Here is a 15,844-nt window from a genome sequence, read left to right as displayed (position 1 = left end):
AATCAAGACTGGAGATTTTGTTCATAGATGGCAGAAAGGCCTGGACATTTATGGAAATCTCGAGGCTTGCATAATATTATTTTGGTATAAATTTTTATTCAAAATCGGATAAATTCGGCCATTTTTTATATTAAAATAAAATGACAATTAAAATTTCTGCAAAATCAGGTAAAACGGATTAATGATTTTTTTTTTATATTTCAAATTAAAACATTTAGGATTGGGCAGCAAATAAATATTTTAGGGCAGAGCTCCAGCCAAAAAATTGCATTTTTGGGATCTATCTACTCTTATTTTAATCTCGAACTAGCGCTATGCAAGTCGCCCCGAAACTAAGCCGGTCCCAAAATTGAGCAGGATTCGGGCTTAAGCAACTAAAAATTTTAGACTGAGCTCCAGCCAAAAAAATTGCATCTTCGGGAAACTATCTACTTTTTCTTTAATCTCGAACTTGCGCCACGCAAGTCGCCCCGAAACTATGACGGTCCCAAAATTGAGAGAGACTGGGCTTAATGGAGGGAGGGGGGGGGGGGGGTAAGGTCGGGCTTAAAATAAAATATAAAATGATGTATTCAGTCTTTGGCCGAGTTTGTCTTAAAAATCAAATATTATTCAAAATTAGGACTTTCGTAATTTTTATTATTTTATAATAGACTTAAATTAATATTTTATGAATGTTATAAAAAAAGGCGGTAAAAGATTCCCTTCCGTTGCTATAATTGAATTTTCTACTATAACAAGTATATCCAGAGCAAGGAGTTTTCCTTGCGTTATTTGGTTGGGTTGGGTAATTAAAGGCCAAAATCCAGGGTAATCCATGTTGACGCTTAATCCTGTAATTGTATTGTAATAATAAATAATCTTTTTATTTGGCGTTTTAAATGATATAAATTTATATTCATTTTCATATTCTATCGTGATGGGGGCACCGTGTATGTGTGTATGGTGTTAATTGAACTATCTAAGTTATTACCTCAGCCACAGAATTAATTCGTGATTTGCCTTGGGCTGTGAAGTGTTCAAAGTACCTGTGACGTATACAAAGGTATATCAAAGGACAACTTTTTTTATGAAGTTCTTTTCCATTTGGTTTATTGTCATAATTTAGGTAGTTCCCTTACTCCAAATAGAAGTTTTGGATTTGTTTGTGTTCCAATTTCGATCCTGACTATTTTTTTATTAAACTTCTCAATTCTATCAATCCCTATTTTAACTTCCCCAAGGTTACTCACTTCAACCTGGGCTCTTTCCAGGCCAGTGAAATATCATTCTTTAAACTTCATTGGTCTCTAAATTTACATTCACATTATGAATTCGTAGGTGAGGTCATTATATGAAGAAAGTATATTAATCACCTACTCCCATGTCTATGACAGCAGACATTCAGTCAAAGTTTTAATCCGTTGGCCAAACTAGAGAACAAATTTCGCTTGTTTTCAGATGCATATAGTAAAATTAATCAAATAAAAAAGTTACTAGCTTATTAATTTTTTTTGTTCTGATGATGTCCCATGAAGATGCCACTCGTTATTGTTTGCAATTCCATTCAAGCCGAAAGGGTATAATTTCTCAAAATAATCTTCAATATGCATTCTGACTTCATATGGTACTAATGACTTTATATTTGCATAAATATAATAATTTATACCATACTAAAAAAAAATTATATCTCATCCTAGTTTGCTATTTGAAAACGATATTTATTTTAACTCACATCTGATATATACAACGTGTTCCACGAGAAATGTATATTGCAATATACTAAACACTGGCATAACTTTAATACAAATAAATATTATAATAATGAATCTATTAATAATCCTATATAACGAAATTGTGATAGTCACAATATCAATTTTTAAAAAAATAGTATTAACACAATTGATAAAAAGTAACAAAATATACTAATAAGAAAAATGTAATATTTATATATTCAATAAATCTTATATTAAAATATTGTTCGTTGAAGTGTTTATTTGAATATAAAATTATTGTAATTTCTTATATCATCTACATTTTTTTTTTGGCCTGGGAAAAGTCCAAACCAATTTTAAAAAAAAACCCTACAATTGTCACTGTGAACAAATGAATATTATAAATAAATTAAGTGCAAATTTAATTATAATATGATTCAGAAATAGTAATTTTGATAATTAGAATTAATTTAATTGTAGAGGTTAAAAATTTTAGCATTCCAAACCTAGCTTCATCAAATTCCAACCTAGGTTTTTAAATGTTAAACCTGGCCCAAATTAGATGTCCAAAATGAAATAAAATTTTTAAACATTAATGTCAAACCTAACTTAGGCAGTTAGGACCAAGATTTTTGAACAACTTAGACAGTTGCATTATTTATCACGATTTTTATTTTTTTTTTAAAATACATATTTTTTCTTAGTTTAGCAAAAAGTGAGATCCTCAAGCATTTTCAAATAAATATAAGATGATTATGGCCCAACTCAAGGAAGTTGGCATTACAATAACTGATTTATAATTTCTAATCTTCTATTTAAAATCACATGACCTGTTAGATTTGAAAGGTTATTAATAAAACTGATTAAATTTTATTTATAACGATTTTATTTACTTACTTCAGATACTTGTGCAATTTTAAATATATCTCGACCAATTAGAAAATTGCCTTCAGTTGACATTCCTTGAGTTGAGTTATTATCATAAAATTAAATGGTTGTATACAAAAAAAAAGGAAGAAAATTACATATAATTAATTTATGAAATAAAATCCGATGTTATCTCTGTTTATTTATTTGTTAACAATCTGTTTTATTTAAATGACGTTTCAGAGATAATGTCGTCTTTAGATTTATGAACATTGTGAATAGTTCCTTTAGAAATATTAAATCTTTTAGCATATTCTCTTTTAGCATATTTTCTTTTAGCATATTCTCTTTGAGTAAGATGATTTAGAAATTCAATAATAAATTTTTTAATTAATGACAACTCGTTATAATTGTTTTCTTAATTTTTTTTAAAAAAGATGATATAATTTTATAATATAAAATTAATGAAAGCAATAAAAAAAACAAATAGCCAACCCACTCTAAGGTTTTATGCAAATGGACAAAAAATTAAAAATTGGCCCGTTTTTTAGAGAAGACAGTTACCCAATTTATCAGGGCATCATTTAATGGTTGTTAATAGGAATTTAATTGGAACTCAAATTTTAAATCAAATTAGGGAATTGCCTGAATTATCATGAGTCCAAATAAGACAGGTTTGAGTTTATAAGTTTAGTTAAAAAAATATATTTAAACAAAATAAATAAAGGGCCCAAACCAAACAATCAAATAATTTTCAAAGATGGGCTAGTGAATGGGATAAACCAATCTTTTAAAATAAACATGGAAGTAGGTGAATAAAAATATGTGTGTAAGGATTAAAACTCAGCCCAGTGCAGACCTTTAGCCATTATGATCATTTACATCCTGGCCTTGTATTTAAAAACTTTGTTATTTTAAATAATTTTGACTCTTTTTTGCAAAATATTTATTTAAAAAATATTCAAAATATAAGCAGTAAATTAATGTTAAATGAATTCAAATTTTCCAGTCATTTAATTGATATAATTTATATTTATTTTTTATTAAATTGTCTAGGAATAAATTTTATTAAAAATGTGTGTTTAAGTCTGGTCAATCTAATCCAAATTTGATTTTTTTTACCAACTGGACTTTTTATAAATTACAGTTTTATGGTCTACTTGAGGTCTGAAAGTTTAATTAAATTGTATGTGTGCTAAAATAAAAAAGAGAAGCATATTAGATGGTTAATCAAACCCCATTTTTAATAAACTATGAAATTATTTTATTAAACTAGAGATGTAGCAGATCAAATTTTTTTTCATCTTACCTGATTTTTAAAAAAATTAATATCTAACTGAGTCAATAACAGATCATTTAAAAATAAAAATATTTTTTAATCCTATAAGAATGTCAATTCAACTAAATATAAATATATTCATTATTAGCATAGCATATCTTCATGTGGAATAAATATAATTTATCGACATTATTCAATCATTATTCACCTAAGAGATAATTTTTTTGTATTGTTACTAATTTATTTATTTAATTTCATATATTTTAAACAAAAGAATGTTAAAAAAATTATAAATCTCCATTTTCAAAAAATATATGTTAATATATAAAAACTGGTTCTGCTCAAGAATCAGTTATTTTTATATAATTGGCCAGATCCAATCCAAAAATGAAGGATCCAGATGTATTAATATTGGATCCATCTTAATACATTATTAAAATTAATATTACAAAGAGTTTGGTCCAACCCAAAACTAAGGGCTGGTCCTGACCAAATACCATTAAAAACAAGGATTTGGATTAAAAACTGCCCCAATACTAATCTTATTATATTCTTTGTATATTTTTTTTAAAAATTATGGTTATTAAACTAAATTTATCTTGGACTTATAATTTTATTATATATTAAAATAATCATATTAAACATGATAAAATAATTATTAATGATGATTTATTTTAAATAAAAAATGCTGAGTCCCTATTCAGAGAGGTGTGTGGAATTGAATTAGATGCTTAATGTGGTGAGAATATTAATTCCATATTTTGTATATAAAACACTATTGTGACTAGTATGCAGCCATTTAATTTAATTAAAATATTTAAAAAAAACCAGTTCAGATCAATAACCATTAAAAAGATTGGTCCACTTAGTTGATCAGGTTTTTAGTTGAGGGCCTTCAAGAAAGTTATTGAATAAAAATTTTAACATTCCCTGCCCTCTAAAATTATGACATATACTATTCTCTCATATAAACTATAATAAAATTTAAAGCACATGATAATTGATTTATCATAATTACACCAACATTTAGCTTATCAATGATGTTGATTTATAAGACTGTATTTAATATTTTATCTCTTTTAATAAATAAGTTACAAATTTTAGGGAATTGGGAAGAATATAAATCTAGACTGTAAAATATAATCTATAATAATTTGTTAAATATATATTGAAAGTGTTTTGATATTGATATTATGATTATTAAAAAAATAATAATCTGGCTTCAAATATTTTAATATTATATAATTTGAATATAATAATATATGCAATAGGAATATTGATTCTCAAATAACATAATAGAAATTCCAATGTTTTATAATAAAAAATAAATATTTGTTTCTAGAAACAAAATTTAATGGTGCCATAGATTTATTTTAAAATAGTCTTAGGTTTATTTAAAATTATAATATTTAATAATATTAACACTAACTTGTTTTGAGAAAAAAATGCTGAAGGGTTGAAGTTCGAATGATATGAAGAAAGGGCTGCATTAGGGGAAGAGTTATTGCGAAAGTGATTAAAATATCCTGTAGAATTATTCATCTTGTCTAAATATTTTAAAATAGTATATATGATATATAATTATATTTTAAAGGTTTAATTTTAATTTTTAAAAAAGTACTATAAGAGAAAATGTTTTTATTTTTTAATAATATAAAAACAATGAATACTTTTTTGGGATTGGTAAGAAGAATAGGAACCAAATGAGGATGATGCATTAGAGAATAACTTTAAAAATATATTTAAATATTATTAAAATACAAATAAAACCTCATTTTCTGATGGATTTAAATAAAGGTGATTTTGTAAATACATATTTGCTTCTAACTCCTCATCATAACCTGTTCCCTATATATGTGAATTGAATTAAAGCAGCTAGTCTTAATTTACTTTTTTAGACTTGTTAGGAAAACTTGATGCTGTATCTGATCCTGTATAATTAAGTCCCTTTCTCAAAGTTTCTGATAAAATATTTTTTCGGGAAGCCATAGAAAATCTAAATTTATTAAAAATTCAGAACTTTGATAATTGTAAACTAAATTACTGATTTGAAATATTTCCCATTCCCATATTTTCTATTGGGTTTCTATGAGCCATATCATAAAAATCTTTCTAAAAATATATATTTATGAAATATGAAATAACTATGATGAGATAATTACTCTTTTGTAAATTCATCCCTCGATTCCAAATATTACAGTTGCTATTCAGTTTCGTGATTTTGTAAATGACAATATGCTCGAGGAATAATGTAATTGGTGACAAACTTTTTGAATTTTTATTAACTATCATTGATTGTTAAGATTTTTTTACATGGGGCTATATTTACAATAAGTAAATAATTTATACTGAAGAAAGAAATCAGTAAAAAAATATATTTAAGTCAAGGATCATTCACAAGTATGTACAATAAAAATAAAAATATTTAACGTTTGAAGAAAATGACCCATCTTAAGGGGGCATAAATAATTTATCCATCATTATTCTTATTTAAGATAAAATAAATTTTATTTTGTATATTGAGGCAGCAACCACTGCAGAATAGGCAGCGCTAACTTCTGAATTAAAATGTGTGTTAATCATTTGAGTCCAATTGTCATCGATTTTGAACAAAAGGAAATTAGCTAATCTAAATATTTCCTAGCACAGGAGAGTGTTTGATACCTTTGCGTAATTAAAATATAGTAGATATCTCTGGGAGTATGGTCTTTAAAATTAATATATATAGTCATTATTCAGTATCTACTATTTGTAAAATTGAATCCATTAATATTTAGGTCAACAGTTGAGTCAACGTCATAGGTTGTAGGGTAGGGGGGGGGGTGGGGGGGGGGGGGGGATCGTAATAACTTGAATGTATTATTACCAAATGGTTCTTTTATTTGATGTTAATTTTTATTCAATAGCAGCATGATTAGGGTGCCCCTCCCTCATCAAAATAAATAAAATACTTCCTGTCTTCCCTCGAGAATAATAAGCCTATTAAGCCCATTTTCCTATATAATTTATTAATTATTCCTTTATTTCTTTTCTATTTTTATGTTTTCAATTTGTTAATAATCAAATCTAATTTACAGGTTGCAAATGTAATTATATTAAGATAAAAAAAAGTTTTATTAAACTTAATGTAGTGAGTTAGCCTATAGATTTTGAAAGGGGATCATCTATCTATCATTAACATTGATAATGTCTGACTTAATCAATGACATATAATAAGATAATTTTAACTAAAAAAAAAGTAATATTAAAAATTTTCTTTGAGTACGTGGAGATTGTAAAGGCTAGTGACCACCCTGATATTTGATTCCATATCTGAAGGCTAACAAAGTTAATAAATGCTTGTATGGGGAAAACGTACACTTGATGGAGTAAAATCGATTAGGATGGCATGATCATTTTAAATATTTTATGATATAATATTTTATTATATTATATTAGAAAATTTTTATATGACTGTTTATTATGTATTTTACATATTATGAATTAGAGATCTGCATAGGGCCTAATTTTTTAAGCCCGGCCCAAAATTTTTTAAAAAGATTTTGCAGGCCAGGCCCGAACCCATAATTTTTTTTAAAAAGCTTAGCCGGCTCGAATTTATTTAAATATGAAATATATTCCTTTAATATATTATAATTACTCTTAATAAAAGATATATGTCATATGGCGTTTAATTTCTAAATTTAAAATAAAATATTTTTATTTTTCATAAAAAATTCAATATAAAATTGAGAAATTTAAATATATTTTAAAATTTCCAAGGTCCGACCCAAGCAGGCCCAATTTTTTTTTTAAATTATTCGAACCCGAGTTTTTTTTTAAAAAACGTTCGGATCGGGCCGGGTATGAGCCGGGACTACTTTTGCAGATATCTATTATGTATTCTATTGTGATATACATATATTAAATATGTAAATGATTAGTTCCAAACTCAGAATATTTATTATGCATGGAATAAATTTTATAATAAAACCAATAAAACTATTATTAATCTTTCGATTTAATTTTAAATGTATTTATTCACTTCACTCTGTAATTTTAAAATATCAGTTGACCAATTTAAGAGATATTTTTATCTTTGTGGTAGGGTTACCTGAGTTAGATAACACCAAGAAGAATGTTTTGGCGGTCATTTATCTCGCAGCTTGGTTTAGTAGTATTGTTAAACGGCTCGATTTGAGCCGATTTTTATAAACGGCTAACTCAATATCTTATTCATTGCTTATAGATGGCACAAAGGTTTCGACATCTATTAGCCAAATCTCAAGGCTTTGGCAATATTTTTCTGGCTAATCTTGAGTTAGCCGTTTTTAAAAATCGGCACAAATCGCGCCATTTAACAATACTATGGTTTAGTAGGAATGAAATCATTAATCAGATATTACGTTTTTTGGCAAATCTTGATTATGGTGTTGAACATTTTGTTAGATGATGCAAGAATTGTCAGGAAGGAAAACCGGGAGCCAGTTAAGTGCTATTATACAATTAAAACATTAATACTCGGCCTTGGAAACAAATTCCTATTGATTTGACAGGCTGTATCTCTGAAAAATATTGTATATTTTTCGTAGACGCCTCCCCCAAATGGGTTAAGTGCAATTTTGATAAATATTAATTTAGCGAGTATAATAAATAACAGTGCGCGCTATTTTCTTCAATAGCGGTAGCTTTAGAAAGGCTACTTTTTAAAAAACTAGCGATAGTGGTAGCTCGTTATAATTTACAAAGAAACTTTCAATTTTATACAATAAATATTCAAAAATTATTAAAATATATTAATAATTAATTCTAAAGTTAAATCTTTTGATCAAATTTGAAATTTATATTTAAAAATCTGCATTATATATCTAGTTTTCATATTAATTTAAAATGTCTACGATAGAGATTGAAATTGAAAAGTAATCTAAAATAATGATATTATAGAATTTCCTCTTCCTGAATTTGCTAAATATTCTAATCTAGATGAAAAAATAACTCAAGGTATAGATTTTATTGTAGGATGTGGCGGAAGCTTTCATCATCAAACAAGAATAGTAGCTTAAACAAAAAAAACATAAAAAAGTAATATATCAAACAAATTTAATATAAATGTGAATGTGTAGCCCAATCCTTAATCTTTAAAATAAAATTTTAATTAAAGCTGTATCTACGATAGTTTTTGAACTAGATAGGTTTATGTGAAATTTGATTTTTTGGTCCAGCTAAACATGGTTTGTTTAAACTTGCTATAAGATATTATTCAAATTGAAATCTAGGGATACGCCCTAGCTCGGCCTTCGGCAGCGAATTAAAAATGACTATGAATCACAAATAGAGGTGAGTTACAAATGACAATTGATGAATCATGAGATTTCAGAGTCTATACATAAATATAATATAGGTATGGAGCTGAGGAGGTATATTAAAAAAATATATTATTAATTTATGTATTGCCATAATTTAAATGAGTATATTTTTAGTAGCTAATTTTATTAAGAAGGAAAAATGAGAAATATAAATCATAAAAATATTTACTTATGCAAAATAATAAGTATTTGCGAATAAAGACGAATATTGTTCGAAAAACCTATTTGGAAAAATTTATTTAAGGTAAGAGCTTTAAGAATAAATATAGAATATTATTTGAATATTATGTGGGGACACCAATTCGCAACCTTCAAAGAAGTACAATAATAAGAATACATATAAAATCTAATTTAAGTATTAAAAATATAATACTATATATCGTCTATATGGAATAGATATATATAATTCTATTTAAATAATAAAAATAGCATACCACATATCGTTTTTAGTGAGTTTTACAAAATAATAAGCACTAATGGAATAGTTTGGCGAGACCAATTGGCAGGCTTCGAAAAAGTAGGGTCCATATAAAATCCTATTTAAATACTAGATATAGCGTACTATGAATATTTATTTGGTGAATAATACAAAAAAATGAACAAGAATAGAAGGGAATATTGTTAGACAGGACGAAATGGCAGCTTCAAAAATTATATAAGAATAGTAGAATTCTTTTTAAATAATAAATATATCGTATACTAGACCTCAGTTTAATGGTGTTCCCTTTCTAGAGCATATTAGCGACTGAGCGTTTCAATATTAAATGTTAAAATAGCCCATTTTTCAAGGTGCAATTGAAAATATGATAAAATATAAATTATTGAGAGATGATACAAAAAAAAATTTTCAAAATCGCTCGTTTATGATTTAAATATTTTGGTATTGAGATAGAAGAGGATTGATCAAGGGTATACATGTATAAGGTGGACCAAGGAGGTACATAACGGGTGAATAACGGTAACGAGCACCAAAACAAAATAAATGGCAAATTAGGATATTTTAGAGACCTATTAAAATTATTATGATGTGGGTAGGAGTTTAACACAATATTGGATTCCAATGATAGGAATTTGGGAATGAAACAAGAGAGGATAGAGGCAAAAAGATAGAAGGAATAAGGTTGAAAAGGGACTCGTTACAAGATAATGAAGAAAGAGAAATAACGGGGAGAAGTTATATAAAACATTAGAATTTAAGGTACAGGAGAGATTAAAGGGAGGGGCGTATATAATCAAAGGGATTATATGTAACAAGAGATAGAGAAAACATGAGGGTGTAGAAAAATAAAAACGGGTGAAGGACAAACAACAAAGTAAGATTAATAGAGAACGGGGATAAGAAGTAACAAATAAGAGAGATGAAGGATGGATGTGATGAAAAACATGGAAATAATGAATGAATAATATTGTTGTATTGCGAGATTGTTAGAAAATAAACAATGATAATAAAGTGGGTGGTGATTGTCAAAATAAACGGAGAAATATCACATATATTGTAGATATATGAAATCATCCATTTAGAATAATCAGATGAGAGATAAAGTTATTAAAAGACCTGCATAACAAAAGGGATATAAAACCTAAAATATTAATTTTTTTATCATCAATATATAATAAGTCTTTTTTGGCCTAATTTATGTGTTATAAAGGGCAAAAATAAAATTGTGCTATAAAAAATAACTTTGAAATAATTCTTGATTTTATAAGATAAAATATTAATTAAAAACTTTTAATTTCGATATATAATTCTTTATTTTTGATTTACATATTAAATATTTAATTAAATGAATCTTGTAAATACGAAATTCTTCTTAGAACCATTGCAAGCTGAGTGATGTAACAAAAATTTACGATTTACGGTTAAATCTGATTGTTAATAATATTAAACTCTTATACGATGATTGATGTTAACAGACAAATAATCAAAATTATATAAAGTAATTAGAATAATATGTAAGTAAACTGCATATATGATAACATATTTAAAAAAAAAATTAATTAAAAATAGTCATCCTCATCTTGAGACGGCCATAAATCTTTAAATAATTTAAAATTATAACTTAATATTTCGAAACTGATTTTTTTGTGTAATCACAAGCGTCCTTGAGATTTTGTTTTATGGCTATTATGGATAATTAGTTTGATTAGGGATTTAACCTCTTTCCTAAATAAGCAGTTTGTTGAAACCACAAGATATATAAATATATTGTTGTTGACTAGATGTAAATACTTTTGGAATTTCCTTTTTCCGATAAACCTAAAGGATCTAATTATTATTTTATAAGGTGAAGATGTCTATATTTGTGAAGTCCCAATACATGTGTTTCCCCATATCTAAGGGATAAATATATATCCATCTGCGAGTAATTAGTATCCTGTGGTTCGAGATATGAAATAAGATCGGCTTTGAATAATCAATTTTGAATTATTTTATTAATTCTTTCGTGCCTTACAAATTATGAACGATTCACTACAATGGGTTGTTTAATTTTGTATCAACCATTATCCAACATCTTTTACAGTTGTAGGGTAGATATATGTCAGTTGTAAGGTAGATATATGTCTAAGTCAAGCTTCATAGCCAAAGCATTTCTAAATTCCTTATTTGTTAAAAGATAATTTAACATGCTTGGATAAGCTTCAAACCATTCGTAGCCTGATTTATTCATTATCAATGAACGAAGGTTAGTACACGGACAATCGACGGAGCGTGACACGATTGCAGCATCACAATCCTTTTGTAAATCATTGAGTAGATAAATTGAGCCATAGGAGGTGTTAACAGACCAGGATAACAAAGCATTGTTTAACATGGTGTCCTCCAATGGTTTAATTAATTTGAGAATTAGATTTTTATTTTTTATAATGATGAAATAAAAGAAAATAATGCAAGGAGTAATAGTGATAGTAAGCCAAGACCGCCAGATTTTATTGGAAGAGTGCTTCGGTTATTTTGGTGAAATTTTAGGTTAACTATATTCTCCAATATCGATTTAAATTTTTATTTATATTTTAGAAGTAAAGATGGAAATAAATAGGCACCAATGAAACAGAATTGTATTTTGGGAATATTAATTTTTTTTTATTTAAATAAAACGCCAGATGGGAAATATTTTCTTTTGAATAAAAATTAATCAGATTGCGTTCCAAAAATGTTTGGTAGAAATCTTCCAACTGGTGATCCGAGAATGAAGATTTTATCTTTAGCCACACGAGTTAAAAGATCAATAATTAGGGAAGAAAAATTTGTAGTTATGACATTTTTAAAAAAATCTTTGAAGATAAAAAATTGAAGATATTGTCGTAAAAAAAAATTTGCAAAATATAAAAATTAAATTATGCAATTTTATTTAAAAAAACATATTGGAAATTTTTTAAATTCTTTTTTAAAAAAAATACATAAAAGGGAAAATCAAATATTTTTTATTTCAAAAATCTTCTTTAAACATGTTCAAAATTTTTTTTACAAAAAAATCTTCACATTTTATGATCTTCAAAAGAACAAAGACCTTTGAGATTTTTGAATTTTGAGCAAATGATAAGCCCTATGAAAAACAAATTTAGTTGATGAAAATTTAAAATGATGATGTACAGCTTAATTATTTCACTGATAGGACCCAATAATGTGGCATCAATCAAATACCATATATTGAGATAAGATTACCTTTGGTTTTTATATTTTAGATAATGTTGTTTTTAGCTAAACCTAGATCTACAGAATCCTCTTGTTGTATTACTTGTGCTGAAAGGATAGTTTGATTGTCATATCGTAATATGGAAGGTGCACAATAGCTTGAGAATACAATTGAAATATAAGTAAACTTTTAAGAATCTTTTGATTAAAAAATCACGATTTAAATTATTGAAGGCATTTTTTATGTTAATTTTGAAGAATGTGTGTTCTGTAGATATCCATATAATTCTTGCCGTGTGGCTAGCTGTCTCGTATTCCCATTTAATGCCAAGCCCTGATTAATTAATAGACGACAATTCTGGCAACAGATTTTTTATATTGCGTATAATTTTGGAGATTATCTTTCTTATGACTCCTCTATGGGCGATGAATTATGTAAAGCGATTAGTCTGGCCCCAAAGAACAGTGGAATTATTCGGTGAGGTAGACCCCCATTAACTATTAAGTTACAGAGATCGATCAATGTCTTCAATAGGATCTGAGAGCTCAAATTTTCTGTATTTATAAGATCACAGAGATGGACTGGCCTGATTCCATACAATCCTCCAGCTGAGTCTAATAAAAATGAATCAGTGACATTTCGTCTAGAGTTAATTTGATCAATGATGCCTTTAATAATGAGAAAATTTTATATTAACATTAGCTGAATGATTAGAAAGCAATTCATTGAAAATTTGGCCTGTGGCAAAATTTGTTCATTGTTAAAAAAAAGCACCTTTGCTATTGAAATTATTTATTTCTAAATAAAATGAATAGATTTATTTTTCCTGTAAATTTTTTAAAATGACTAAGCCAATTTTTGTAAGATATTTTTATCTTCAAATGTGGATATTATATATTTTTAAAAAAGAATACTATAAAATATACAATCCTTCTATCAAAATCGCCTTTTTTGTCAGGATTCGAGCATGCCTTCTCTTTTTCTTTAGAATAATAGCACGCCCTTGCAAAAAATCTAAAGAAAATAGCAACTGTACTGACTAAATTCTTTGATCCAAAATATACACTCCCGTCTCCATCTACAGGGCTACCTAATAAGGATTCGTATTTTTGCTATATTACTAATCCCTTTTTGTTTCGATAAGGTACAATAACTAACTTATAATCTGACTAACACTGCCTTTCAAATAAGAATCTTGTCAGTGGTGACAAATTAAGCTTTAAGTGAAGAAAACCTTTAAGAAATGTTTCTTCTTCGATATACCTAATACTCTTATTAAAGGTGTTTCCTGTTCATTTATTACTAAAAAAACTTTCTATATGCTGCGAGATTCTCACCATTTTTAAAAATGAGGATCTTAGCATAAACTTAAAATTAGACCTATTGAAATCGCCATGAAACTTTTCTTGACTTTGAGGGGAGAGGGGATTGGCATCCCCTCAATCTTGTGCCTATCTATGTCGACCTTCATTTCATCAAATTTCTTTTCCCATTAATTCCTCAATTTCCAGACCGCTCATCCTAGACAACGACCAAACCTTAACACTTGACATATGGGACCAAAAATGTCCACAATTTCATTCAGACCAACCTCCCATAAAAAGATACTGGGATTCTGTATTTGTGCCCTTTGTACTGATTATCTTCTGATGAAAAGGCACCTTGAGGTCAAACTTAATTCAATAATTTTTAAAGCTAAAACTGGATATGAATGGCATGAAGGTATACCTAGCTATTGGGGTACTCTTCTAGGCAGAAAAACTTTGGACTATCGCACCCGCCTTATAATGCAGCACATTAACATAATTGCTTTGACCGTGATAAATTCCCAAGAAAAGCCACTACCTACTACATTGATATTCTCGCGGACACAAACCCTGCCACAAAGCAATTAATATTCTATTTCAAGCTCTCAGCTAATATACCCTCCACCCTCGTTGGTCCCTTCAATGATAATTAAAGAAGATCAATTAGTACTACTTTAATACTTTGGTTTAAAGACCTTCTTCTAGTCTTATCTTTGGGGATGAGGTTTTCCAATTAATTATTAAGCCCTGGAAAAATAACTGTAGACATCGTAGATACAAACGAGAGGTTTTCTAAGAATGAATTCTCTTTTGGATGACCCCACAACTTTTTTTAAAAAATTATTTTTTTATAGCAAACAATATCTATATTAAAGACACCCCTTTGAATGAAATAACTTTTCAATAAGCAAAAAATCTCCTCTCCTAAATACCAAAAATGTGAGAAATCTGATTTTTGGCAATTTAACTGAGATAATTAGCTAGATAACTGGATTAAACCCCTCCCCCACTTACTTTTTAAAACTTTTCCTTCCTATCAACCATAGACTGAAAATCAAAAATTTTCTTGAGGCCATCGTAAACATCCACTTTCCAAGTTTATTGGGCTATTGCAAAACTTCCGACCAAACAAGGTGGTTTTGGGGTTCTTCCTCTTAATTTAGTTTCTTTGTCAGCCTACCTTTCTTCTATGCGACGTTATATATAGGCTTGTGAGTAGTAGAGGTAACCTATTTGAAATTGCTTGTGACTTATAGGAAAAAAAATTATGCTTTTTATCTCTTCCACATTCTTTGGCACCGAGACTTTCTTAACCCTCTTTTGGCTACCTTTAAGAAGTTGGTGGGGAATAATCCCTCCATTCCTCAAATGCGTGAAACAAAACTCTTATCATGAGTGGCCTGTAGCTGACCCTAGTGCCAATCTTGGTCTTTTGCTATCTGACGAGAAGCTGAGGGTGACCATAGGATATTGGCTAGGATGTGACATGTCTATACCTTCAATGTAGAGGGTGCTGAAAAGATTTCGATTCTAAGGAATGACGGTTTTGCCATAATGTTTAACAAATCATGGTGGCCAGCTACCCAAACATCTTGGAACCCCTTTACTTATATGATGGAAAAAGACCAATTGGCTCACAAACAATCCTTGATTTAGAGAGGTAAACACCTTATTCGGGGTTTCACTTCTGTCTCCCAATTTTCCTCTAACTTAAATA

General features: G+C 27.9%; 1 protein-coding gene across 4 annotated transcripts in view; it reads right to left on the bottom strand.

Moving 5' to 3' along the window:
- The window catches only part of LOC135926005 (regulator of gene activity-like), a 39,560-nt gene extending 33,504 nt beyond the window's left edge, over nucleotides 1-6,056 (bottom strand). For all 4 annotated transcript variants that reach the window (XM_065461635.1, XM_065461639.1, XM_065461637.1 and 1 more), the window contains exons 1-6: nucleotides 6,003-6,056; nucleotides 5,885-5,952; nucleotides 5,731-5,836; nucleotides 5,611-5,688; nucleotides 5,511-5,568; nucleotides 5,270-5,387 (exon numbers count right to left, since the gene is read on the bottom strand). In XM_065461635.1, the coding sequence (XP_065317707.1) occupies nucleotides 5,270-5,387; nucleotides 5,511-5,568; nucleotides 5,611-5,688; nucleotides 5,731-5,836; nucleotides 5,885-5,937 (413 nt within the window). In that variant the 5' untranslated portion in view covers nucleotides 5,938-5,952; nucleotides 6,003-6,056. The remainder of the gene's footprint in view (nucleotides 1-5,269; nucleotides 5,388-5,510; nucleotides 5,569-5,610; nucleotides 5,689-5,730; nucleotides 5,837-5,884; nucleotides 5,953-6,002) is intronic.
- Nucleotides 6,057-15,844: the final 9,788 nt, after the last annotated feature.

The sequence above is a fragment of the Gordionus sp. m RMFG-2023 genome, chromosome 3, assembly GCF_954871325.1.
Source record: "Gordionus sp. m RMFG-2023 chromosome 3, tfGorSpeb1-WG-v2, whole genome shotgun sequence".
NCBI classification, from domain to species: Eukaryota; Metazoa; Nematomorpha; class Gordioida; order Chordodea; family Parachordodidae; genus Gordionus; species Gordionus sp. m RMFG-2023.
Note: the sequence above shows the minus strand (reverse complement) of the source record. Positions and strands in the feature narration are given on the sequence as shown.